This window comes from Sorex araneus, chromosome 4 (assembly GCF_027595985.1).
Source record: "Sorex araneus isolate mSorAra2 chromosome 4, mSorAra2.pri, whole genome shotgun sequence".
Taxonomy (NCBI): domain Eukaryota; kingdom Metazoa; phylum Chordata; class Mammalia; order Eulipotyphla; family Soricidae; genus Sorex; species Sorex araneus.
In genome coordinates this window covers 179,931,427-179,958,254 of record NC_073305.1, presented here as the reverse complement: position 1 = coordinate 179,958,254, position 26,828 = coordinate 179,931,427, and the positions used below count along the sequence as shown (strand labels likewise).

Genomic DNA, 26,828 nt, shown 5'->3' with positions numbered 1-26,828 from the left:
ATATCATCAGTCACATCCTAGATTGGACAATAATCAGGATGGGTCCTATAAGTAGGTGAAAATGCATTTGCCCTGATTTATATGGTCACAGGTATGACAGCCGGTATCCCCGTGTTTTTCTTTACTACACGCATGGTGTTCTGTCCAAGTAATCTCCAGATGTGATGCCTTTCCTCTGGTCCCTAACAGAATTGGGCCTTTTGCTGATACTATCAAGGCTTGTGCCTGGGAGCTTGAGTCATAAATACCCAGGAGGAGATTGAGTGTTTCAAAAAGAGGTGAGAGATAAGACACAAACCTGATCTCCCCTCCCAGCGTCTTCTAGTGAGAAACCCTGCAGCAATGATTTTTCAGGCTCAGTTAGCCATACACATCCGTGGTGCAACGAGTTCACACACTCGCAATAACCCACAAAGGTGTTCGCAGAGGAAGCAGCAGTAATCATTCTTGAGTAAATGAGGAAGTTAAAAAATTTTTTTCAGGGCCAGAGCCATAGCACAGCGGATAGGGCGTTTGCCTTGCACGAGGTCCAACCCAGGTTCAATCCCCAGCATCCCATAGGGTCCCCCGAGTTCACCACCAGGAATAATTCCTCAGAGAATTATTCCTGTAGAGAATAGGTGTATCCCCTGAGCATCACTGGGTAGCACTGTAGCCATGTGTATCCCCTGAGCATCACTGGGTAACACTGTAGCACTGTCGTCCTATTGTTCATCGATTTGTTTGAGCGGGCACCAGTAACGTCTCCATTGTGAGACTTGTTGTTACTGTTTTTGGCATATCGAATACACCACGGGTAGCTTGCCAGGCTCTGCCGTGCGGGTGGGATATTCTCAGTAGCTTGCCGGGCTCTCCGAGAGGGATGGAAGAATGGAACCTGGGTCAGCCGTGTGCAAGGCAAACGCCCTACCTGCTCGGCTATCACTCCAGTTCCATCACTGGGTATGACTCAAAATAAATAAATAAATAAATAAATCTTCATACCTTATCATATTTTCCTCATAACTGATTTTCATTACGTGGCAACATTATTCATCATCATCATCATCCCATTGATCATCAAATTTCTCAAGCGGTCTCAGTAATGTCTCCATTCGACCTAGCCCTGAGATTTTAGAAGCCTCTCTTTACTCATTCTTCCCAATGGTGCCGCATTGGAGGCTCTTTCAGGGTCAGGGGAATGAGACCCATCATTGTTACTGGTTTTGGCATATGAATACATCCTGGGGAGTTTGCGAGGTTTCCCATGTGGGCAGGAAACTCTCGGTAGCTTGCCAGGTTCTCCCAGAGGGAGAACTAGGCTATAAGATATTGCGCGGCCACAAAGGGGCCTTCTGGGAGCTTGGTTTCATAGTCTCTGGATGTTAGTCGTTGGTGGGATTACACAAAGCCGGGGGCAGTCCCCGGGTTGACCACCTAGCTACTGGAGAATGGGGAATTTGGGCGGAAGAGGCCCAGTCCCGATCTGAGCAGGCTTGGAGGTCTCAGCCCCGGGTCTCACACACCTGGGCTCCTCTGCTGGTTCCTTCATGTGTGAGGCTTGTCCGAACATGTGGAGAGGGGCCTTAAGCATGGCTGTAGCTAGACTCCAGAGGTCTTCGGCCCCGGGAGCTCTGCTGGTGGTGGGGGGTAGGGAAGCTGGAAACTGAAGCCCAACATTATTCACGATCATGATATCCCATTAATCATTGATTTCTCGAGAGGGCTCAGTAACCTCTCCATTCATCCTTTCCCTGAGATCTTAGAAGTCTCTCTCGACTCGGCCCTCCCAATGATGTCGCACTGGAGGCTCTTTCAGGGTCAGGGGAATGGGATCCAGCTTGTTACTGGATTTAACTTATGAATACACCATGGAAAGCTTGCATGGCTGTCCCATGTGGGCAGGAAACTCTCAGAAGCTTGCCAGTTTCTCCCAGAGGGAGAAGTAGGCTACAAGATATCGCGCGGCCGCAAAGCGGCCACACGCTTCTGGGTGCTTGCTTTTAAGTCTCTGGATGTTGGCTGTTGATGGGATCACACACGCCTGGGTTCCTCTGCCGGTACCTTCATGCGTGAGGCCTGTCCGAATGTGTGGAGAGGGGCCTTGAGCATGGCTGTAGCTAGGTTCTGGTGATCTTCAGCTGCTGAGAGCTCTGTTCGGGGTGGGGAAGGAAACTGGAGCCCACCCCCTCCGAGGGGCCCCGGGGAAGACAGCCAGGCGTGCGGGAAAGAGACTCTCTGTCCCGACTCCCCAACATTATTACTGCAATTAATGTCTCCCCAACATTATTACTGCAATTAATTGTATGCAGCCCCTCATGGTAGACGTTAGCCCCAGAGTCTCCAGAGGAAACAAGTTGCCGGAGCATGTTTATGTTACCTGTGCATAAACCCCGCTCCGCTCCTTAGCTGGATCATGCTTTCTCCCATGTAGGCCCTTCCCCTTCCTCTAACCTTCTCATCCCTCTTGCTTTCTCTCTCCTCCCAGCCAGCCATTCGGGAACTGAAGCAGCTGACATGCGAAAAAGGCAGCAGTCACAGAATGAAGGAACACCTGCCGTGTCGCAAGCACCCGGAAACCAGAGGCCCAACAACACGTGTTGCTTTTGTTGGTGCTGCTGCTGCAGCTGCTCCTGGTATGTCTCCTTGTCTGTCGAATCCCTGACCCAGGTGAACGGGACCCGTGTGAACTGCATGTCTGTCCTGGGGGCGTGCCGGAATCATTCAGCCTGGTTTCATGTGGTTTCGTGTTTGTTTCAAAAGCAGTTTCCAAATTATTCTGTGAGCAATGTGGTAACAGTAGCGTTCAAGTGTAATTTAGGTGCAAATTTACTGCACCTCATCACCTCTGAAGTGCCTCAGCGCCTCCACCACTGATTGTGTCTAATCTTCATTCTCCCCGACTTGCCCCTCCACTCCTTGGGACACTCAGTTTTTAAAGGGTTGGTCATCATTGAGACTTTTTATTCCCTTATCTTGACTCTCTCTATACCATTTGATATTTTTTCCTTCTTTCTGAATTATTTAATATGATGCCCTCCAATTTCATCCATGTTGTAGCAAACAACAAGATTTCTCTTTTTTTTCTGACAGCTGCATAGTATTCCAGTAGGCATATACATACATATATATACATACATATATATACTATACACCTATTTCTTTGGGGGTTTTGTTTTGGGGAGGCCTCATTTTGGTGGTGCTTGGGGATCACTGCTTGCAGGCTTGGGGGACTGTATAGGATGCTGGGGATGGAACCCAGGTCGATTATAAGCTAGACAAGCTCCCTCCCTGCTGTCCTGTCGCTCCAGCCCCTATACACTTCATTTGGTTTATGCATTCATCTTTCATTGGACATTTCAGTTGAGTTGTTTTCATATCAACATATTTCTGTTTCATGCAAATCAGAGAAATTGGAGACTGTTTTTGGTTGGATGCATGTATCTCCATATGGAAAATGTAAACTTTCCTGGAAATCTACATTTAAGTAGATAAGAGTGAACATTTACTTTATGTCGTGTTTTATTCCATTCACACTTCTTATTTTATATTTATTTACTATTATCTTTGTGGTTATTTGAACAATGTTCCAAGAGGCACAAGAATGTTAAGATTATATTTAGTAGTACTCTATCACTGTATCACTGTCATCCCGTTGTTCATTGATTTCCTCGAGCGGGCACCAGTAACATCCCAGCCCTGAGATTTTAGCAGCCTCTCTGTACTCATCTGTCCCAATGATTGGAGGCTCTTTTGGGGTCAAGGGAATAAAACTTGTTATTGTTACTGTATTTTGGCATATCGAATATGCCATGGGGAGGTTGCCAGGCTCTTCTGTGTAGTAGTACATAGATGTAGTAGAATATGGCAGTTAGTCACATGCTATTTCATAGGGGAGTGGGTCAGGAGGAATCCTGGCCACTGATGGGACACAGAGAAAATAAGGGACACTAAGGGACACAGAGAAAATAAGCAACAGACTTAATGTCCAGCTATCTAAAATTCCAGCTATCTAAAATGCCACTGAGACAAGAGGGGAAAGCTCATTCTTTTAAAACTTTGAATGAAAGTCAGAGATTCTGCTTTTCACGCTGCACTTTGGGTGAGCTCTTTGATGTCATGCAAAGTAGTCATCTCTGTGATTTGTTTTATTTTTTTTCTTTCTGCCATTGGCACAATGTTGAGGAACTAGATAGACTGATTCTCAAGGTCCATTTAGTACTCAGTATCTATGACTCAGGTATTGAGAGAACCCATTCCAATCCCAAATTCCCCCAAATGACTCCCTCCCAAAAAAACAATTAACATGACCTGTATCACTGTATTACTGTCTGAAGATTTTTTTTTAATTGAATCACCATGAGATATAGCCACAAAGCTTTCGTGTTTGAGTTGCAGTCATACAATGATCAAACACCCATCCCTCCACCAGTGTACATTTTCCACCACCAATGTCCCCAATATCCCTACCTTATCCCTATCTAACCCCTCCCCCTGCCTCTATGGCAGACAGTTTCCCTCTTACTCTCTTTCTCTCTACTTATGGGTATTATGGTTTGCAATACAGATACTGAGAGGCTATCAAGTTTGGTCCTTTATCGATCAGACCTGTTCTGAAACAGATCAAGGACAGAGAAAATAGAAGTCTCACAAGTGTCAAATTCACTTGAGGCTTGGTTGTAATCCCACATTTTATTTATAGGTAGTTTTTTTCTATGACTGTGCAGCATGTTCTCTTGTTCTAAAGTTATATGAGTGTATCTTTTTAAACAAGCATGCCGAAAACATCAGGTCAAGGGTCCTACTTGCAAAAAAAATTTTGGCTATAGAGAAAAAAAAAATGTTTTGTCCTTTTCAGCACACATCTTCTATCCCAAGCAATCCCTCCAACCATCACTGACTTAGTGATCCCTTTTCTATCCCAGCTGCCTTCTCCCCCCAGCTCATGAGACAGGGTTCCAACCATGGAGCAATATTCCTGGCCCTTGGCAGAGTCTGCAAGATTTAGAAGAAAGTAGAAGAGAGTTCTCTAGAGGAAGGTAGATTTAACTGAATTTTCACTAGAACCTTAATTCTAAGGGTCTTTTAAGATCCAGAACACTGTTGCATCTTCAAAACTATTTCTGGCCATGTGGAGCTCTCAGACTTATTGCAGTGTATCAGAAGAAGACCTAAATCTGCGAGGTACCTTCTCAGCATGTGTGAGAGCATGCTATTGCATAACAGTGTTCTATAATGATATTCTATTGTTGTGAACACATAGATGATAAGGCAAATTGTTCAGATTGTTATAGGGAAAATTTTATGTTAAAGAAGCTCTCATCCACTTTACAAACTTCATTTCCAGAAAACTATTAGATATTGCAGTAAGGTGGAAGATTAAAAGTTATTTTCCCAGAACAGTGTGTATGTGTGTGTGTGTGTGTATGCATAAGCATGTATGCACATATACTAGGAATCAAGGCCAGGACCTTATGTATGCAAAGCATATGCTCTACCACTGATCATCCCAGCATTAAAGGAATTTTTTTTCTAGATGTTGAAATTGCTTCCCAGGATGATTATTTGTCAGGAACGTTATTCACTATTCCTTCCATTCTTAATTTATCTTAACTGTTTCAGACTGAGGAAGTAGAATGCTAATTAAGGCAAACAGGTCAATCATAGTTGTGAGTGTGTTTCTTTTTCCTGTATCACTCCTAAAGAGATCACCTAAATCTCACCTAATCCACAGATACAGTGTAGTGATTTTAATATGGCAGTTCTGTAGTCAAACTTCTTGGGTTTTTATTTTATCACCTCCTATCACTGTCTGTGGGACCTTCAGAAAGTTACTTACTACATCCAGTCGTCAAGTTTCTCATCTGTCAAATGACAGTGATAAAAACCACTACTTTATACTGCTTTACAGTTGTAAAATTTTCATTAGAGAAAAGACATATTTAGAACAGTTTCTGACACATAGCATTTAATTCAATGCTCACTGGGCTATGAAATACTTTTATTATAGAAAAGAAAATCTCTTTAAAGAGAAGCTTGCTTGAAACAATATTTTTTTTTACAAAAGCAGCTTGTGAATGTGAAATCGCCTTGCGAAGAAAAGCAATTTGATTTTCAAGTCACTGTGCATCACATATTTATCGTTATGCAGTTTATTGCCTGACCAAACTTATTTCTGAGTTGAATCAGAATAAAACACCAAAGTAGAAAGTGCACTGAGTTTTACTCGAATTATGCTCTTACTGCCAAACAAATACTTAGTGAGAGTAGATTTTATCTGTCCTATGCATATTTAGGAGACTGAATTTTGTTTTTTTTCTCCTAGAAAGAGGAAATATTTTTAATTTTTATTTTCAAGAATGTAGTTGTTTACACGATCGTGTATGTAGTTTTAGGGGTATAATTTCTCACCTCTTCAAAATATGTTATTACACCACAACCAAGTGTGCGCTAACTGATAACATGTTCAATATAAGTTCCTCATCATTTTATTGTGACAGAGCATGAATTATGGAACAAAAACAGGACAGTTTTTGGAGGCTGTTTTGACTCTTGTTCCTTTAGGTCATGCATGTTTGAATCCTGATCATGTGGTCGATTGAGTGAATGCTCTATTAGCTCTGGGCTACAACAACTTAAAACTAAAGTGTTTAGTTGAAACTGGCCACAGACTGAATTGAGTACAACTATTAGCCCTGTGACAGCGCAGATCACCTTCTCTGGGACTTCTGAGTTTCCGGAGTTCCCAGACCGTGTGGATGTGGATGTTCAGGGTGATCATCCCCGTTCCTGCTGGTGTTCATCGTGGTATGGTAATGGTAATGTGGAGAACTTCAGAAATGTGCATCTCCCTGGCCCTTCCTTCCATTTCTAACAAGCTCCAGAGTCGCTATAATTCAGAACAGTGCAAAAATAATGTCCTATTTTCGCCTCTGATTCTGTCACACTTTAGCTCCTTGCCTATGGGGAAAAACTAGTGCATGCTTCAAAAGCCAAAGGGACATTTCCCCCAAAAAGGATATTAAAAAAAAAAAAAACATGGGCTTTTATTTTTTTATGTTAATTTTTTTATTTTTTTTAATTTTATATTTTTTAAAAAATTTATTTATTTTTTAATTAGTGAGTCACAGTGAGGGTACAGTTACAGATTCACACATTTTCATGCTTCTTTTTCCCTCATGCAATGTTTAAGAGCCCCCAAAAGGATATTTTTTTAAAGAAAAAAAAAAGGCACATCTGTTCCATGGCTAAAAAATAAAAAGAAGAAGCACAACACTCAGACACACAGATGATCTCTAGCCCATTATCCCCCAGCCCTGTAATCTCGGGAACCCAGAAGCTCAGGTATGCGAGGGGAATCATTTATCAGCAGCACTGTGCAATCTCCTCAGAGCTGCCACTATCAAAGACCCAGTTCTTCTCACACAAGAACATAAGTCATCAACACAGAATTTCAAAGTCCTCGCAGCTCAAAAATATCACAGAACTGCGAGTTGTTTTGGAGCTCCATTATGCCATGGTGAGGGTAGATTCTTCTCATTGGTTTCTGTAACTCACACGGATTTTGAAGTCAAAGAGACCACAATCAAACTGAACCCAGACATCCCAAGATATCTTCACAAAACCAAAAAATAAGGCATTTGTAGAGTAGACCTTTTATATGCCATGCACTCGTTAAAATTAATTCTCTTCTAAATCATTTTTTTTTGTTTTTTGGGTCACACCCGGTGATGCACAGGGGTTACTCCTGGCTCTTCACTCAGGAATCACCCCTGGCGGTGCTCAGGGGACCATATGGGACACTGGGATTAGAACCCGGGTCGGCCGCGTGCAAGGCAAACGCCCTACCCGCCGTGCTATCACTCCAGCCCCACTTCTAAATCATTCTTGTGACCATCATATTATTCCCTGGCTTCTGTTGTACCAGGTTCTCCCTAGCTTCCAGACGGCTGTTGGGATTAGGCTGCCCCCAAACCACCTCCCTTGGCCTTGGGTGAGACTGAATGGGGTGAATTTGCCATTGGACACATTTTCTTATTTTCTCGGTTGGAACCTCCATATAATCAGAAGATGCACATTTAAAATCACAAAAGTTCTTACTGGTCAGATGGCAGAGAACATTTTCATTAGCAAATACAAAGGCTTCATGTTTAAAAACAACCAAAGCTATATTTTGGCTTATATTATTCAGCACACAGTAAATGCTTTTGAACTAAGATAGAGAATGCTTGATTGAATTGCCTGGTGGAGTCTACTTTAGTAAATCTGAAAATTTGTGTCACCAAAAGAAATATTTGTGTCACCATAGCCTGAATGCACATTCGCACATTCTTTCAGGCTATGGTATAAATGTGTGGAAGGTGATACTTGGTGGGGAATAACCAGATCTTTTTCTCACGCATTATTTTTTTCATTCTTGTGTGTGCCCACACCTAACTTTTCGTAGAAATATGCACATATTTGAGTAAAGAGTGACAAAGGATTCCAAGAGTGAGCACTCAAATATTTTTAGTATTACTGGCAGAAGACTAGAGAGTGAGGCAATGACAAGTAGTAAAATGTCTTTTATGTTATATTAAGCGGTTAGGACTTTATGCTATTTTTGTATACAGGAAGTGATTGAAGATTAATTAATAAGGAAAAAAGTCCATTTTATATTTTAGGCATATCCCCTGGAGGCAAAGGAGAGATTTTAGAAGAATGAGACAAAAAAAATGAAACTGCTAGTAGATTATACTTCAGGGACCCCAAATAAAAATAGATAGAATCTTAAGAAGGCAAAATTACAGATTTTTAAAAGTTTAGGATGCACTCTCCCTTTTTAATTTTATTAAAATACCATGATTTACAAAGTTAGTCATCGTTCTTTTAGATATACAATTTCCCAGTCCTGATACCGCCACTGGTGATTGATGGTGATCTCTCCAAATGAGGGAACACTGTAATGGGAGACAGTTTTAGCCAGGTTCAGGTGATAACTGGACTTGCTCCAGCTGAGGCACCTAAGGGTTAGTTGTAGAAACTACTCTGATGCTTGCAGGACAGATTGTGCTAAGATCTGACAATCGGAGAGTCATCTGTCTCCAGTATGAGATGAGACCGCCGTAGGGTTCAGTATAAAGAAAATACCTCAGGACTGAAATCTCAGGACATACCCGCCTTTAAGGAAAAAAGTAGCAAACCCCTGCCCTGATAGACACAGACTGAGAGATCACCCAAAAGCACGGCTGAGAACCAGCAGAGAAGCCCCAGAGATGCACACGGAGGAGAGAACAATCCATGTTGCCAGGACTCCGGGATGGTCCAGCGGAATGAAGCTCAGCAAATGTCTTGTCATCCAGCCTGCTGCAAGGTGACCAGGGACTCTGGGAGAGTCGGGCTTTTACGGAAAGTGCTGAGGAGGAAGAATTAAAGAGAAATGCCCTCCTCAAGGCTCTACTGCTCCCAGACCACAGCGATCGAAGGTTCCTATTGAGGAAATTCCTTCGTGAATTAATAAAAGCAAATGAAAGAGCAATATGAAATTCAACACTTACAAATCCAGAGAAAATTCATTAGCTGCTTTGAATTCATTAGTGTTTTGAAACACTCCCCAATCACACATCAATTGCCCTAGCCCTTCCAATAAAAAAAAAATAATAATAATAATGCCTAAAAAATGAAGTTGTGTGGGCTGGAGTGATTGTAAACAGTGGGTAAGGCATTTGCCTTGCACATGGGCGATCTGGGTTCTCTCCCCACACCCCTGACCCCACCAGGACTGATCCGTGAAGGCAGAACCAGGAGTAAACCCTGAGCACTGCCAGGTGTGGCCCCCAAAAAAACACAAAAAAGAACTGACATTTTTGTTACTTATTTTTTAATGTGATTGTGTTAGATATGATTGAAATAAGTACTAATTATTTAGAGAGTATTTTCAATAATTTTACTCTCTTTTTATTGCTGTTGCTTTTGGCTTTGGTGTTTTGAACCATACCCAGTGTTACTCATGACTTATTTCTGGCATCTCTCCCAGTCTGGTCTTTTTCAGAGGTCACTTCCGGTGGATCATATAAGCTGTTGGGGATCAAACCTGAGTCAGCCATATGCAGGCAGATGTCTTACCCTCTGTACTATCTCTCCAGTCCCTTGGTTTTTTAATTAGTATTTTGAATTTTTTTCTTGTTCATGTTTATTACAATTTAGGTCATTATGGTCTTGTCAAAGTTTATGTTATTGATAGGCTAAATTACTGCACCCCCTCACCACTTAAATACCCACCACCTTCCGCCCTTCTCTATATCTCTCCTAGTCTGGTCTTTTTCTCCTCTCCTTCCTCCCATGATTTGGTAACTGATTTTGTATTCCAGTGCCCAGGATTTGTTATTGTCCAAGCCTGTGGATTCTCTGGTTTTAACTCTCAGTATTTGCATAGATGAGTGAGATGATCTATATTTTGTCCTCCCTCTCACTTATCTTACTTAACATGACACCCTCCCAACATTATCACTTCTTTGCATCTATCCCCAAAACATACAAAAGCATTAATTTGACAGGACTCAAGCACATCTATGTTCTTTGCAGCTAGTACAATAGCCAGAATCTGAAAAACCTAAATATCCAACTATAACTGGCATATTGTCTTTATATGCCTTCTCCTGATTAAAATGCTGCTTCCTTCTTTTGGGGCTATGACTTCCTTTCTCTTGTGGTCTAGACCTGCTAAATCCCTCCTGCTGCTGAGGATTTCATATCAGAATTACTCATCCTCTTTGCCAGATGGGAAAAATCAAAAAATTTCTTTTGAATGGGAAGTCAATTGTGCAATAGGATTTCCAGTTCTAAAAAATTCTGGTAACTTAAGATACCACAAACGTATGCCAAGGATGTATATCAGGAACAAGCACTTGTCTTACATATGAGAGGCCCAGGCTCTATCTCCAGCTCTACAAAAACACACAAAAAGTAGATAGCAAAGTACCATACATGATGCTGTCTCTGTCTCATGCATGGGCACATCAGTTCCAAAGTAGAAAGCAATTTCTGTTATGGCTACTTTTGGGTAGGAAGCAATGTAACTTCCAAAATGCTCAGTCAATTCCATAAATAATAGTGGAATAATAATTATACATGTTTCATTCCAAACATATGTAGTCTTGCCGGGCTTAAATATTACTCACATTTCTAGTAACTTATCCTCCCTGTGGAAAATCTGTTTTCAAGAGGCAACCTAGAGAGAAAGAATGGCACTAGAATTAACCGTGGAGGTGTTCCCATTTCTTAGTTGAAATCATTGGAAATGACTTCATCTCTCCACACCTGTTTCTGCATTGGTTCAGTAATAACAGATAAATCAGTGTAACATTCAGTAGATCTTCATGGTGATCTGAATAATCCCCTTTTGATATTTCTGACGTCCCAGCAAGCTTCAGGCTGAAAGAGATTTACTAAATTTTGTACTATTTCACCACTGTCCCCTTAGCAAAGATTCCTGGTACATGTTGCCAGTTAATATAACACTAACCTGTTTCTTACTCTTTGAGTTTTCTACCCAACATTTAAGTAAGTGGTGCAGGTATAATTCTAAATATCTCAGGATCATGTAGGAGGCAGCTGTAGACTCTCCAGTATTCCCAGAGGTATGAATTCATTATACTTCTGGGTTTTCCCCACACAGCAGAATTGTCTCTCTGTCACCTTTGGTCATTGTTCTCAGGATGTCCCTACCATGCTCTATACATTTTCAGAAACATAGAAATAGGAACATGACAGGGAAGAAGTAAGCAGATGAATGGACAAGAGACACTGCCAATTTTCAGGTGTATCTCTTGAGTATCAAGAGTGTGACATATGAGAAGGGACCAGTATGACAATAATAGTTAGAAATGATCACTCTGAACAAGAACTGACTGTTGAAAGTAGGTAAGGGGATATACATGATAACCTTTCAGTATCTGTATTGCAAATCACAATGTCCAAAAGGAGGGAGGGAAAGAGGGGGCGGAGAAAATTTCCTGCTAGAGAGGCAGGCTGGGGGGTGGGTGGGGGATGATGGGATGGCAACTGGGGACATTGGTGCTGGGAAATGTGCACTGAAGGGGTGGGTGTCGAACCCTGTATGACTGAAACAAAATCATGAACAGTTTTGTAAGGGTCTGTCTCTCAGTGATTCAATTTTTAAAAGTCTATAAAGAAAAAAAAGGTGGGGCTGGAGCAATAGCACAGTGGGTAGGGCGTTTGCCTTGCAGGCGACCGACCCGGGTTTGATTCCTAGCATCCCATATGGTCTCCTGAGCACCGCTAGGAGTAATTCCTGAGTCCATGAGCCAGGAATAACCCCTGTGTGTTGCTGGATGTGACCAAAACAGCAAAAAAAAAAAAAAGTCTATAAAAAAAGAGAAAAAGAGTCTAACATATCCAGTCACTGTCACTGTCACTATCACTGTCATCCTGTTGCTCATCGATTTGCTCAAGCGAGCACCAGTAACGTCTCTCATGGTGAGACTGATTTGTTACTGTTTTTGGCATATCGAATACGCCACGGGTAGCTTGCCAGGCTCTGCCATGAGGGCGCGATACTCTCGGTAGCTTGCCAGGCTCTCCAAGAGGGGCGGAGGAATCAAACACGGGTCAGCCGAGTGAAAGGCAAACGCCCTACCGCTGTGCTATCCATTTTTAATGATAAGGACACAATTTAATGAAAGCCAGAAGCCCGAGCTCCTTTTTGAACTGACATACCCAAAATATATGGTTTAATACTCAACATTTAACAATAGTATCTGCTAGCTAAATAGAAGTGCTGTTGACCTTTACATGTCCACTGTCATAGTATGACTTGGAAATTTTACAGTGGTTTGAAGGAAGAACTTTAAGAGTTTGGTTAACCTGAGACCTGAAGTAGGAGATTCTCTTGATTAGAGCGTATAGATAAGTTACATCAAAATCTTTGATCCTGGAATTTTCAAAATTTTAAGGGAAAGATCAACCCGGTATATGCCATAGTAGAAGCTTCAGTTATTTAACTAAACATAAACTTACATAAGTGAATATGGATTGTAACCATTTAACCAAATGCAGTTGACATTCCAAATCAAACTAATGTAGCCATAAAACTACAATGCATGATTTGAAGCTTGGAATAAAAGATTTTATGCAAGGGGCTAGAGAGATAGCACAGTGGGGAGGATGTTTGCCTTGCACGTGGTCAACCCGGGTTCCATCCCCGGCATCCCATATGGTCCCCCAAACACCACCAGGAGTAATTCCTGAGTGCAGAGCCAGGAGGAACCCTGAGCACCTCTGGGTATGGCCCAAAAAGGAAAAAAAATTTAATGCAAGACAAAAGAGAGTTTTTGAAAAGCATCTTTTTAATAGAAACTTTTTTAATAGAAACCGGCAGCAAAGAGATTATAAGAAGATGAGAGATTCTTGTTTAGTTCCATGCTCAACAAAAATGTTTATACGTAACTCAAACTGTAAAAACTTGAAACTCTTTGAGAATTCGTTTTCACAGTGGCTCTTGTAAAACATTGTTTTGGGGGCTGGAGCGATAGCACAGCGGGTAGGGCGTTTGCCTTGCACTCGGTCTACCCGAGTTCGATTCCCAGCATCCCATATGGTCCTCTGAGCACCGCCAGGGGTAATTCCTGAGTGCAGAGCCAGGAGTAACCCCTGTGCATTGCCAAAAAAAAAAAAACCCACATTGTTTTTAAATAACTTGTCTGGACTGTTGGTTTTTTTAAAAAAAAAAAAAAACTTTCCTAAGTAATTGGTTCTAAAGATTGTTAAGTTCCATATTAATCCAAGCAAGAGACATGACAGTTCAAAACAACCTAACGCTGGAAAGCATGATTACACATCAGTAAGACTGTGCTTGTATTTAGGGGGACCAGCAGTGCTCAGCACTCAGTCCTATTTCTGTGCAGGACTCACTCCTAGCAGGCTTGGAGGAACATAGGGGATGCCAAGGATCGGACCCGTGCAAGGCAAGCGCCCTACCCACTGTACTGTCTCGCCGGCCCTTGTGTCTGTATTTTTTTTAAAGACTGAAGAATCCCTACATCAAATAGCTTTGGGCTGGATAAGATCCAAAACAGTTTCCTACACCACAGTGTAAAAAATGGGCACAATTATATAAATGTCCCAAGACTAAATCTACCTTCTTTGAGTTTATTTCACTCCCAAGGGACTGGAAAGTCTATCTTCAAATTCCTTAGAAAGATAGAAATTCCTTAGAAAGATACAACTCAATGCACATATGAGTTTATGTATGTTTTCTAAGGATAATTCCGCGCAGAAACTTTTTCAGTTTTCGTTCACTGCGGTTTCTCGGAAAACATCCTGTTTATAGATGCACAGCTCCATCTAGTGAACAGATTTTTAATAGCTGCTTGTTTTGAGAGAACTATGAAATAGAAGCTTAAAATCAATGCAATAGATGTTTTATGACATGGGAATGAAACAAGATTATGAAAAGGCAAGGGAGCATGTCTACTTTCCACATTTATTTTATAGCAACTCAAGATGCAAATTTCTAAACAGTTTTATCTCTGCATGCCAAATCAAGTTGTACCAAATGTACAAATGAAGGAGAGAAATTTCAAGTCACAGAACCAACAATTACTAAGTTTTCCTGGTCCCAAGTGATGTATGGGTGTCCTGTGGCTTAATTCTAGGTTCTGGTAGTTTATTTTCTTGTGTACTCTGTTCTAAGCAGTATATTGGTGTTCCCTCCCTCCTCACCTTCTCCCCGGAGCTAACTGTGTTCATTGAAGCAAGTGGAACTTATCTTTGCAGACAGACAGATCTGGTCTGATATAAAAGTAGTATCGCCTCTTTGTTTCTTTCTTTCAGGCTTTGCTGCAAAATTCTCCTATAGCAGCTCCTTCCTTTTTTTTTTTTTTAAAGAAGTTTTATTGGATCACCCTGAGATACAGTTACAAGTTTGCACGAGTTTCAGTCACACAAAGCTCGAGCACACATCCCCCCACCAGTGCACATTTTTCACCACCATTGTTCCCAGTGTCCCACCCACCACCTACACCCCACTGCACTCCCTGCCTCTGTGGCAGGTACCACCTTCTTACTCTCACTTTAGTTTTGGGCATTATGGTTTGCAATACAGATACTAAGAGGCCATTGTGTCCTGTCCTTGTTCCACTTTCAGCATGTATCTCCCATCCTGGGTAATCCCTCCAATCATCATTTACTAATGGTTCCTTCTCCATCCCAATTGCCTTTTCCCCCAGTACTTGGGGCCAGTTTCCAAACCATGGCGTGACCCTCCTGGCCCTTATCTCCACTGTTCTTAGGTGTTAGCCTCATACTGTGCTATTTTATATTCCACAAACGTGTGCAGTCATTGTATGTCTGTCCCTCTCTTTCTGACTAATTTCATTTAATATGGTACTTTTCATGTCTATCCACTTATATGTGAATTTCATGATTTCATCTCTTCTAACAGCTGCATAGTATTCCATTGTATAGATGTACCAGAGGTTTTTTTTAACTAATCATCTGTTCTCAGGCACTTGGGTTTTGTAACAGTTCCTTTTTGGTCACCTTGAGTGCTAAAAAATTTCAGAAAGTAACTTCTCCCTTATATCTATCATATATAGGTGGTCCACTGGCAGTGTAGATTGATAGCTCTGTGATAATGATGAGACGGGGGCATTGCATTCAATAACTTTGTGATAGGAGGTTTGCCCTTTCTCAACATTTAAGGGCAATGTCTGCAAACAAACAAAAGAGTAAATATCATGAGTTTGTCTAGTAAGTTCTTTTATCTGAAGAGAAGCAACTTTGCACATTGATAATGAGCATGAGGAGAGATAGCAGAAGGTTGTGCTCCCATACACGCTCGGGCATGCTTCTGTGATAGACTTTGTGTAAATCGCCCATGATGAGAATATCCTCTGGAATAAAGCAAAAGCAGTCACAACCTCCTTGCTTCCCTTTGAGGATTGTTAAGAGAAATAGTAAAGTAACCCTGTTTCTTCTAAAATAATAATGATGATATATAATATGTCATCACTATTATGACACTGTGTAGCATTGTTATAATAAGAAACCCATTTCTTATTATGAAGTATTTCTTACTAATTGCAGTGAGGAGCTTGTTTGGAGGTTCTAGCAGGGGAGCGCAGCTACTCGTATACCCTCGACCGAGACAGGTCTGTCTCTGTTCGGGGAAGGACTGGAACGATAGCACAGTGGAAGGGTGTTTGCCTTGCACATGGCTGACCCGGGTTTGATTCCTCCCTGCCTCTCAGAGAGCCTGGCAAGCTACCAAGAGTATTCCGCCTGCACAGCAGAGCCTGGCCAGCTCCCCATGGCTATTCGATATGCCAAAAACAGTGACAACAAGTCTCATAATGGAGACATTACTGGTGCCCGCTCGAGCAAATCGATGAACAATGGGACACAGTGCGACAGTGCAGTGAGAAAGTCTCGGTTCCCTGGGTTGAGAGAAGCCTTGGTAAATTTGGAATTGTCACTTTAGCATACACATTTGATCATTTCACAGTGTAGTGATCTCCCTTTGTGTGATGATTCGCTCTATAACTTTGTGCCGTAAGGTCCCCGCCATTACCCCATTCTGAAGAGGGAAAATAAAGCACGCCGAGCCAAGATTGTCTCAAAGACGTGTGGTCTAGATTTTGACCCCACTCTCATGTTACGTGGCCTTTTACACAACTGAACTCTCATTACCTGTTCGGAGTGATCACTTCCTACTTGACACTTGTGATATGTTCGTTTTCTTCTCCATCCATACCTGACTTTTCCTCCATCCCAAACTCTGAATGTTCCTTTTTCCTCTTCTGCCTGGATCCCCTTTGTCCAGTTCTCCATCTGGCAAACACCGGCTCTTTGTTCGACCCAGTTTACTGGTCACCTCTTCTGTCATGCCTTTCTCACGCAGAGGGAGAGACAGATCTCTGTGATCTGAAAATCTCTATGCGCTGATTTCTCCTGTTACTCCCTTCCCAGTGCTCTCTGATGCTTATCCTGTCCAAGTGCCTCCGATTCAGGGCCCCTCCCTGTTTTACTCATCCTGGTTCCAATCCAGACAATATTGAATAAAGTTAGTGTCTTGGATAATTTGTAAATTCTTACTGATTCCCCAATGAAACTGTACTATTTTTTTTAATAAATTTATTTATTGAATCACCATGAGAGCAGATACAAAGCTTTCGGGTTTAAGTCTCGGTCATACAATGATGAAACACCCGTCCCTTCCCCAGTGCACATTTTCCACCACCAAAACTCCCAGTATATCCCCCATCCCGCACCCTCCCCACTACCTGTGTGGGACGTGATTTCCACATTATTCTCTCTCTACTTTGACTGCATTCAACATTTCGACACCAGACCCACCATTATTATTTGGGATTTTACCCCAGCACTCAGATCTACTGAAAAGACAACCTTAGACCCTTTGTATTCTATTGCTGATCATGAATAGCATATGATGTCTGGTGCACAACCGCAGTAGCGGCCCTGTGATTTTGGAATTCTGAAATTTTAATAATTAAATCTGGAGGGATTTCTGCCCAAAGCCACTGGGTTCCGAGATTTGTTTCTGAGTCTCTGGGATCGTGACTTAAGCCACTTGATCAGTGGCAAGAGGGCCCGTTCCTGGGCTGAGACTCGGGGTCTCACTGGCCAGGGGAGGAAGGGGCCGGCTCCAACCCAATCCCGTGAGGCCCCACTGTCTTGTCACTGCAGGCCCGTACCTGCTTGTCCATTGGCCTCTGGAAAATGGCGGCCACCACGCCAGCAAGGGGAACGGGCACAGGGATGGCACCGTCTCCCACCTGGGGTGACCCAGGGCCAGTAACCTAATGCAAAGTCCAGGCACATTTCTGCCAAAAGCCGCTGGGTTCTGAGATTTGTTTCTGGGTCTGGAACTGTACTATTTTAGCCTAGAATTTTGACTCAAGAAAATGGAACACTGAAGACTAAACTACCGCTTCATCTTGAGAACCTGGAACCCGTTGTATTTTTCATTGTCGTGCTGAAAAGTCTGTGGTGGAAGGTTTTAAATACAAAGAAAAGGCAATACTACAATGTGAGAATATTAATATTGATAACATCATTAATATGAATGATGTAATATTAATAAATATTAAGATTTTGAAGAGCAGCTGCATTTCCCAGGAACAGCGGGTTATTTTTGATCCTCAGAATCATGGTGTATTAAATTCAGGCATCTTATTGACGTCTCAGTTGAGTTTGTGCAACTGTATATGCTTTGGTGACTGGCCTCTAACTCAGAGTTGCCATGGACACTGCAAAGCTTCCATCTTATTGGCAACCGTTTTCAAAGTTTCTAAGAACCAATTGTTTTTCTTACTGGACTCTTTTCCAGAGTAAACCCCGTCCATGGTGATCTCTCAGTCGTATCAACTCTAAAATGGGCAGCTGGTAAGATTTCATCACCTCTTATCCATCTTCCCCTGAACCTAAACAAAACTAAACCTTTGCACACTGAGGGCGCATTTCCTTACTTTCTCAAATGCCCCGGATATATTCTTCATTAAGTTATTGACCTAGAAAATTGCTCCTGAGATTTAAATAAATGCTTGTTTTAGTGTACCTAGGAGAGGTATTTACTTTGTCTTCCATAAAATAAGCCACAATAAAGACGCCTGCAGAAAGCGTTATAGGTACATTTTTGTTCTCTTTGTTTTCAAATGGTTTAAAATTCAGAAATGCGAATTAAAATATTACAGAGGAACCAAAAAGATACCATGGGAGTTAAGGCTCAGCCTGGTTCAATTCCTGTGCCACATGGTACCCGAGCATCGCCGGATCTGGCCGTGGAGGACACCCCCCACACCCCCCGAATACCACAGCTATGGCCTCTGTCAGCCACGGTACCTCAGGATCCAAGCAGCACCACATCCTCAGGCCCTCACCTTGAGCCACTGGTCCAGTTGACCAAGAATGGCTAGGAGGGGAAATGTTCCAGAAAATAGAAATGAAAATTCCCCCCCCCCCCCATATCTGAACCATCATTATCATAAACTTTGTTTTTTCCTTTGAGAGCCTTTCCCAACACATAAGATAAGCCCATGCTGACCTAGAGCCAATATGTTTAGTAATCTCTGACCTTAAAAATGTCAAATTGTGTAGAGAAAGACCAGGTGAAAAACGGGGGGACAAGGTGACTCCTAATACATAAGGGGGCAACGCCCCTTACTGATTTCTGGTGCCAACCTTCCTTAATCACTTTTCTTCATCTTAAAATGGTGTTGTCTCAGATTCTTGATTGAAGAAACTTTGAATCCAGTATTTTTTGATGTTATATATTTAGGGCACTATCGGGCTGGAGCCATAGCACAGCAGGTAGGGCATTTACCTTGCATGCGGCCAACCTGGGTTCAATTCCTCCATTCCTCTCGGAGAGCCTGGCAAGCTACTGAGAGTATCCTGCCTGCACAGCAGAGCCTGGCAAGCTACAGCAGAGCCTGGCAAGCTACCTGTGGCGTATTCGATATGCCAAAAACAGTAACAACAAGTCTCACAATGGAGATGTTACTGGTGCCCGCTCAAGCAAATCGATGAACATCCGGATGACAGTGCTACGGTGCTATATATTTAAGGACCAGAGAGATAGTACCAGATTTAAGTGCATTGCCTTGACCCTGGTTCAATTCTCAGGCATGATCCATGAGTACAGAGTCAGGGTAAACCCTGAGCGCCTCCAGGTATGACCCCAAAACAGATAGATAGATAATTTCTCACTGCACTGTAAATTGAACACCTTCCACATTTTTATTATAATTTATTTGTTTACAATAGTGTTGACATTCATGGTCTTGTTGTACATTGTTGCCTCACTCCAACACCACCAAATGTACCTTTGGGCACCTCTAGTCCATATTCTCCCCCCACCCCCAGTCTTGTTATCAGTTGATATTGTCTATACCCTTGTTTTGTTGTACACCACAGAGAGTAAGATCATCCAGTGCCTAAGACCCTCCCCTTCTGTCCAAGTTGCAGCAAACCACATGATCTTTCTTGTTTTCTGGTGGCTGAATAGTATTCCATTGTGTATGCATACCACAACTTCTTTATCCATTGGTCTGTCATTGGACATTTGGGTTGTTTTCATATCCTGGTTATTGCACTGAGTACAGTTTTGGTAGCAAAAGAGAATGGCTGAAAGGGGCAGAGAAATAGTCCAGCCAGTAGGGTGTTTGACTTGCACGAGGCCGACCCAAGTTCAATCCCCAGCATCCCCATCATCCCCTGAGCACTGCCAGGAATAATTCCTGGGCACAGAGACTGTCATTGCTGGGAGTAGCTCCAAATCCAACCAAACAAAAGAGAACTGCTGAAACGGACACTTGTTGATAGCTAAAGTTCAGTTTCTTTCTACAGTTCATTCTTGTGTATAATATTGGACCAAAAATCTGGAGAAATGGTGAAGAGTGAAGTACTTATTAAACGTCCGTTATAAATAGTTTTAGTACAAATGTGTGTCCATATTTTACCATCTGTAGAAATGAGAGATATAAACACACCCAGTGTTTCATAATGATCACTCTAATATGGTGGCATTTGGGATGTTTGCAAATATCACAGATACAGATTAAAAAAAAAAGAGCCAGAATTCATATTCAGAAACTCGTGAATCATGCATGCGGATTCCAGATCGGTGGTTCCCCAGCCAAGGCACAATGGAGAACAAGTTTTCTAAGGATGTTTCCTAACATAGGACCATCTGCATCTGTGTGTACCACTCTAGGGGAAAGTGCAATAGAGATGAATTCTTAGGATCATACAATTTAATTAGGAAAAGGGAGCTTTTTATCCTTGTCCCATTATACGCATCTCATAAACACACTCACACACAAGCACGCATGCACATGCGCACACACACACACACACACACACAAGCACACATGCATGCATACACACACATACATCTAATCTCAGTAAAACAGAGCAGAATGGGTATGCATTTTCTACTTAAAAAAAAGATCTCTCTAGAGTTTGCAAATATCTGTATATTGTACTCTTATCATCATCCATTTCTCCCAGGAAATTCCACAGAATAATGTCAGTAATATATCCCTGCCTCCTCCTACCCACCTTTCCATAATGACTAGAAGTCCATCAAATTCTAGAGAATTGCCCTAGCAAGACTATCTACTTGGAGATAATCCTCTAAAATATGTACCTGGGGCTGGGGCTATAGCACCAAGGTCTGATGCACATGCAGGAGATCTGGCTTCGAGCCCTGGTACCGTCTATTCATCAGAGCACCACTAGGAGGACCCCTAAGGACATAGCCAGGGTTAGCCCCCAAATATAAAAATAAATCAGTAAAACCTGTATCTGAACAAGGTATGTCAGCAACTTGGAGAGCGGCTGTTGATAATCAGTCTCAAGGTGCAAGCACATTCCCAGGGTCCCCAAGGAGTCACCAAAAAGCTTATAATCCTCCCACTGCCCCAGCTCATGTTTTCCTAAGGATTTCCCTGGGGCTGCTGCCACCCCGTGGGACAGTGACCCTGGTGAGGGGTGTCTGGTGACCGATCTGCCACCCTTTCTGCTTCTCCAGATTCCTCAGACCTCACCACTTTTAGGCCAGATTATTCTTCATAGGGTCATTCACTAGTAAATTGGCCATTCTCCCGGCCAACTGGCAGGGAGAAATTGATTTGTCTCTCTAATAAGTTCTGATATTTTCACTGAAATTACTTTGTCTGGCAAAAAAGTCTACCTCATCCCTGTCGGAGTCTCTTCCCGTCAGCTTAGTTCATCCTGAACTAAACTTTTCTATTTTGTCTCCCTTCAGTGCTTCTCTTTATTACTTTCCCTCCATCCTCATCTTTGCACGAGAGGATGAGAGAATGAGATAAAGAGACAGTTTCTCAGCCTCACTTGCCAAACTGTCAAGATTAAGAATCACTATGGAGGGGGCTGGAGGGATAGTACAGTGGGTAGGGCGTCTGCCTTGCACGTGCCTGATTCGGGTTCAATCCCCCGGCATCCCAGATGGACCCCAAACACTGAGTGCAGAGCCAGGAGGAACCCCTGAGTAACTGCAGGTATGGCCCCCAAACTGAAACAACAAAAAAAGAATAACTACAGGTCAAAGTCCTCACTAAAGCACTTTTCTCTCCTCTTTACCACAGTAGTAGTTAGAGACCCGCTTCTGCATCCCCCGAGCCAGAGACTGCTTAGTACCTGCTCCAGTACTCATTAATAAAACTGGAGGCCAGGCAGAGCACATGGTTCATTCGATTTAGACCCTGGTGTCAATCTGCAGCACCAAAATAAATAAATGAATAAGTAAAATAATAAATAGCAGGGTCATTTAGTAGGATTGGGTGCAGATTGAAACCATGTGGCCTATTTGTCTCAATTTGGGGCCAACTTACTAGATAACTCTCTGCCTCCCTTTGCTCATCTCGGCAATAGGGATGTGGGATTAAACGTTAAAGAAGAGTGCCTGGGAAGAAGGGAGAAGCTGCAGTACCCCAGGCAGGGCACTTGCCTTGCATGGGATCGACCTGGGTTCAATTCCCAGCATCCCATGTGGTCCCCCAAGCACCTCCAAGTGTGAGCCCTGAGTGCAGAGCTAGTAGTAAGCTCCAAGCATTGCGAGGTAGGGCCCCAAACATACACACACACACACACACACGCACGAAGAAGAAGAGGAAGAAGGAACATACCCAGCACATAATAAAATATAATCGTTTACATGGTCTCCGTTGAATGAATGAACAGAGGGGAAAGGTTCTATCGGAATCTCCTTTGCTTTCTGACTGCCTCATGAACCCCTTCTGCTCTGGTCAGAGGGGTCTCTTTGCTCATTCAGTACCAGGACTTTTTCTAAGGCCAGAGAGCCCATGTTGCCAGCACTGCTTCTGATTATGTGTCCGCAACCTCCGTAGTTCCCAGCCCACAGCCGACTGTTGGGTGTTTCACGCCTGGCAAATCTTACTCTTCTCCTGCTGGGTTGCTCAACCCTCCGAGGTTATCCGAGCTCCGTACCCTGTAGGATTCCCTGTTGATGTCCCAGAGATACAGACTCGCGTCCTCCAGTTCCCCCTAACCCCCACCCCTGTAAGCTCTCTGGGTGGCCGGCCTTTCTCTCGCCCATCACTGGGGCTGGGATAAAGGGATTGAAAGGACAAAGACAAACTCCAATAGAAATGAAGCCCTTTGAACTTAAGTGGATGGACAACTGATACTATCAGCGACAGGGAAGTCTACCCTGCAGGGGAAGAATGGTATGAATGCAGCACATTCTCCTTTGGATTCAAATCTATTTTATCTTTTTAGCTATCAATGGGGGAGATGTTTGGAAACCACCCAAAGCATAGGACAAAGCAAAAGTCAAAATGGCCTTACTCCAAAGAGTTCTAGAAGGCAGTATGTCAAATATTAAATTAGACAACCATGTACATCAGGGATTACAATTCCTGCTCTGTACGGGGGGGGGGAGTCAATGTGCATAACTGCATAACTGTGTCCATTTTGAGATTCTCTTTTACTTTGACCTTGTATTAAAAACTCATCTCAGTCAGGGCTGGAGTGATAGTACAGCAGGTAGGGCGTTTGCCTTGCATGCAGCCGGCCTCGGTTCAATCCGTGGCATCCCACATGGTCCCCCAAGCACCGCCAGGAGTAACTCCTGAGTGCAGAACCAGGAGTAACCCCTGAGCGTTGCTGGGTGTGACCAAAAAAAAAAAGCGAAATAAATAAATAAATAAAGACTTACCTCCTTTCCTTTTGTTAATACAAGCTTGCCCAACGCTTTTAAATGGCGCTGATCTTCTTGTACATTAAATATTTTCCCATATTGGAAACCAAAATTTTCTGTGAAACGTTTTCTTGTAATGTTATTGTTTCTTGAACTAGTTGGTTTTCCCTAGACAAAATTAAGTGTTATGCTACATTACAGCCTCACTGTTAGGAACGAAGAAAGAGGGGAAAATGCAGGAAGACCTGCGCACACCACAAAAATGGAGAGTATCCAGGTCCTAGAGGAATGGTAAGTGAGACTCGTGCGGTAACTATGTTCCTGCTTTTACAACTTCTGAGTAACTGCCTCTCTTGGAACTCCTTATTTTGCAATATGAATACCAGGTGATCTTATTTTGTGATTGCAATTGCTCTTTATCATTTTCTGTTCACTGTATTAAGTCATCAGCCTGAGTTATCTTTTATTTTTCTCCTGAAGAAATGATTGCATGAATTAATGCTGCAAAGACGCCAAATTGTATACTTTTCTTTCCAGGGAATGTTTTTGTTGTTCTCTTTATAGGAGTGAACCTAAACCACATCAGAAAAGTCATGGGATTAAATTGCCTAAGAGAGTCAGGAAGGACTTCCAACTGTTCGCAATCTCAGTTTCTGTGAATAAAGACTAACAAAATCTTATCTTGTTCTAAAAGGAGAGGTTGAAATGGAGTATCTAAAAAATAGAGTTATGGGGGCTGAAGCGATAGCACAGCGGGTAGGGCGTTTGCGTTGCATGAGGCTGGCCCGGGTTCAATTCCCAGCATCCCATATGGTCCCTCGAGCACCAGCAGGAGTAATTCCTGAGTGCATGAGCCAGGAGTAACCCCTGTGCATCGTTGGGTGTGACCCAAAAACCTAAATAAATAAATAAAAGAATACAGTCATAAGCAGATTATTTGTATAATTATATGTTTTATTTTTGCACATATGAACATATTTACTCCTGATTCTATGCTCAGTGACCACCCCTGGTGCAGCTGCGGGGGTCATATGGGATGCCAGAAATCCAACCTGGGTTGGTTGCGTGCAAGGCAATTGCCTGACTCTCTGTACTATTAAGACATTAAATGATGCTGCTTTTGTAGTCACTTTTCTGCCTTTTAAGTTTGTTTTGGTGGATGAGAAAGTTCAGGCATTTTGAAGTTATAATAAATCCATTAAAAACACTGTCCAAGAAAAGTAAGAAAAGATAAAATAAAAGTGTACCTTTAACCAGATATATTTTAGATTGGAAAATTATTAAAGAGACTAGTGTGGTGAATTAAACTCTGATGAACCCATTTGTGGGTAAAAATAATTACTTTGTGACATCTAACAGACAACTTGGTAAAGTTTGAAAAAGTGAGTGGCAAGTATATATATAATGTAGTAGTATTTTATATCCAGTAGAAAATGAAAAAATTACTACGGGAGATAAAAGGAAAGCTGCACCCTATGGCTTAAAAATTAAAATATATGGCCCAGAATGATAGGACACTTGCCTTGCCTGTGTCGGACCTCATGCCACTTACTTTCGGTTCCGAGCCCACCAGGAGTGATCCCTGAGCACAGAGCCAGGAGTCAGCCCCGAGCATTGCTGGGTGTGGCCCAAACAAAGTTTTATCAGATGCAAATATGTTTAAGACCATTTCATCTCAACTATCATATGGAATGTTTCAACTTATACTGTTAAGGTTTGAATTTTTCTGAGATTCCTTAGGGATTTATTTATGATGGCCGCAACCATAAAGTAATTAGTCCCTGGCTGTTCTAAAAACGGATTCCCTCTCAGGAAAGTCATTCCCTCAGGAATGTTGTAATTCCTTAACTAAAGATGCCCTAAGAGGTGTCCGCCTGCTAAGGAGCCACTAGGTGGCAGCAGGTGAATAAACTAAACTTTCTGCAGCTCGGGGCGGGAGCAGCGATAGCACGGAGGGTCTTGCACAAGATTGACCTGGGTTCAATCCCTGGCATCCCATATGGTCCCCCAAGCACCGCCAGGAGTCATTCCTGAGTGCAGAGCCAGGAGTAACCCCTGAGCATTGCTGGGTGTGACCCAAAAAGAAAAAAATCTTTCGGCAGCTCCTTTCCTGCAGGGTCCGGCTCACCTCCGAGGCTGACTTTGGCCTCTGCTAACCGCATCTGTCTCTGCAGCCAGAACCCCACTTCCGATGAAGTCTTATCCTGGTCTCAAAACTTCGATAAGATGATGAAGGCGCCGGCAGGAAGAAACCTGTTCCGAGAGTTCCTGCGCACGGAGTACAGTGAAGAGAACTTACTTTTCTGGCTTGCCTGCGAAGACTTAAAGAAGGAACAGAACAAGAAGGTCATTGAGGAAAAAGCCAGGATGATCTATGAAGATTACATCTCTATCCTGTCTCCAAAAGAGGTAAGAATGTGGAAAACACTCAGAGCAGCTTCTTTCTCCCAACATGAAGCTCGGGAGCCTGGTGTCTGTACTGGGTAGGTTAAGGGTGTGGACCATCTAGAAGATTCTGGAGAGATAAACTGAGCCTCCGGGCTGAGAATCTCTCTGCATGGTTTTGTTAAAGCTCTGTTCACCCCCTCCTTGCCCGGTCATTTGTCTATGCTAAATCCTCTGGACTGGAGCAATAGCACAGTGGATAGGGCGTTTGCCTTGCACACGGCTGACCCAGGTTCCATTCCTCTGTCCCTCTCGGAGAGCCTGGCAAGCTACCGAGAGTATCCTGCCCACATGGCAGAGCCTGGCAAGCTCCCCGTGGCGTATTCGATATGCCAAAAGCAGTTACAACAAGTCTCTCAATGGAGATGTTACTGGTGCCTGCTCGAGCAAATCAGTGGACAACTCAAGGACAGTTTGCTGCAGTGCTAAATCTTGGGGGTGGTCCACTTTCTGAACAGGACATTGACACAGAAAAGTCTGTTAAATACAATTCAGTCAATCATGAGTTAAAAAGGAAGAATATTGTTTTCAGACAGAGTTTCTCCAGGTCACATGTGTGAGAATATCCCGGAGTCTATGTCTGAAAAGCAGATTCTTGAGGACGAGTGAGGATTGCTGAGTCTGGATTTTTGGAAGTAGACTTCGGAATTTGGTACTTTTTGGGCAGTCAGGAAGTGCTGGTTCAACCACAACAAGCGGT

The 26,828-nt window shown here is 42.8% G+C and overlaps 1 protein-coding gene across 6 annotated transcripts in view; it reads left to right on the top strand.

The window, feature by feature from the left end:
* RGS17 (regulator of G protein signaling 17) overlaps window positions 1-26,828 on the top strand; it is a 143,385-nt gene that overhangs the window by 94,684 nt on the left and 21,873 nt on the right. For all 6 annotated transcript variants that reach the window (XM_055135654.1, XM_055135651.1, XM_055135649.1 and 3 more), the window contains exons 2-4: window positions 2,468-2,615; window positions 23,885-23,974; window positions 25,858-26,092. In XM_055135654.1, coding sequence (XP_054991629.1) covers window positions 2,497-2,615; window positions 23,885-23,974; window positions 25,858-26,092 — 444 coding nt within the window. In that variant the 5' untranslated portion in view covers window positions 2,468-2,496. The remainder of the gene's footprint in view (window positions 1-2,467; window positions 2,616-23,884; window positions 23,975-25,857; window positions 26,093-26,828) is intronic.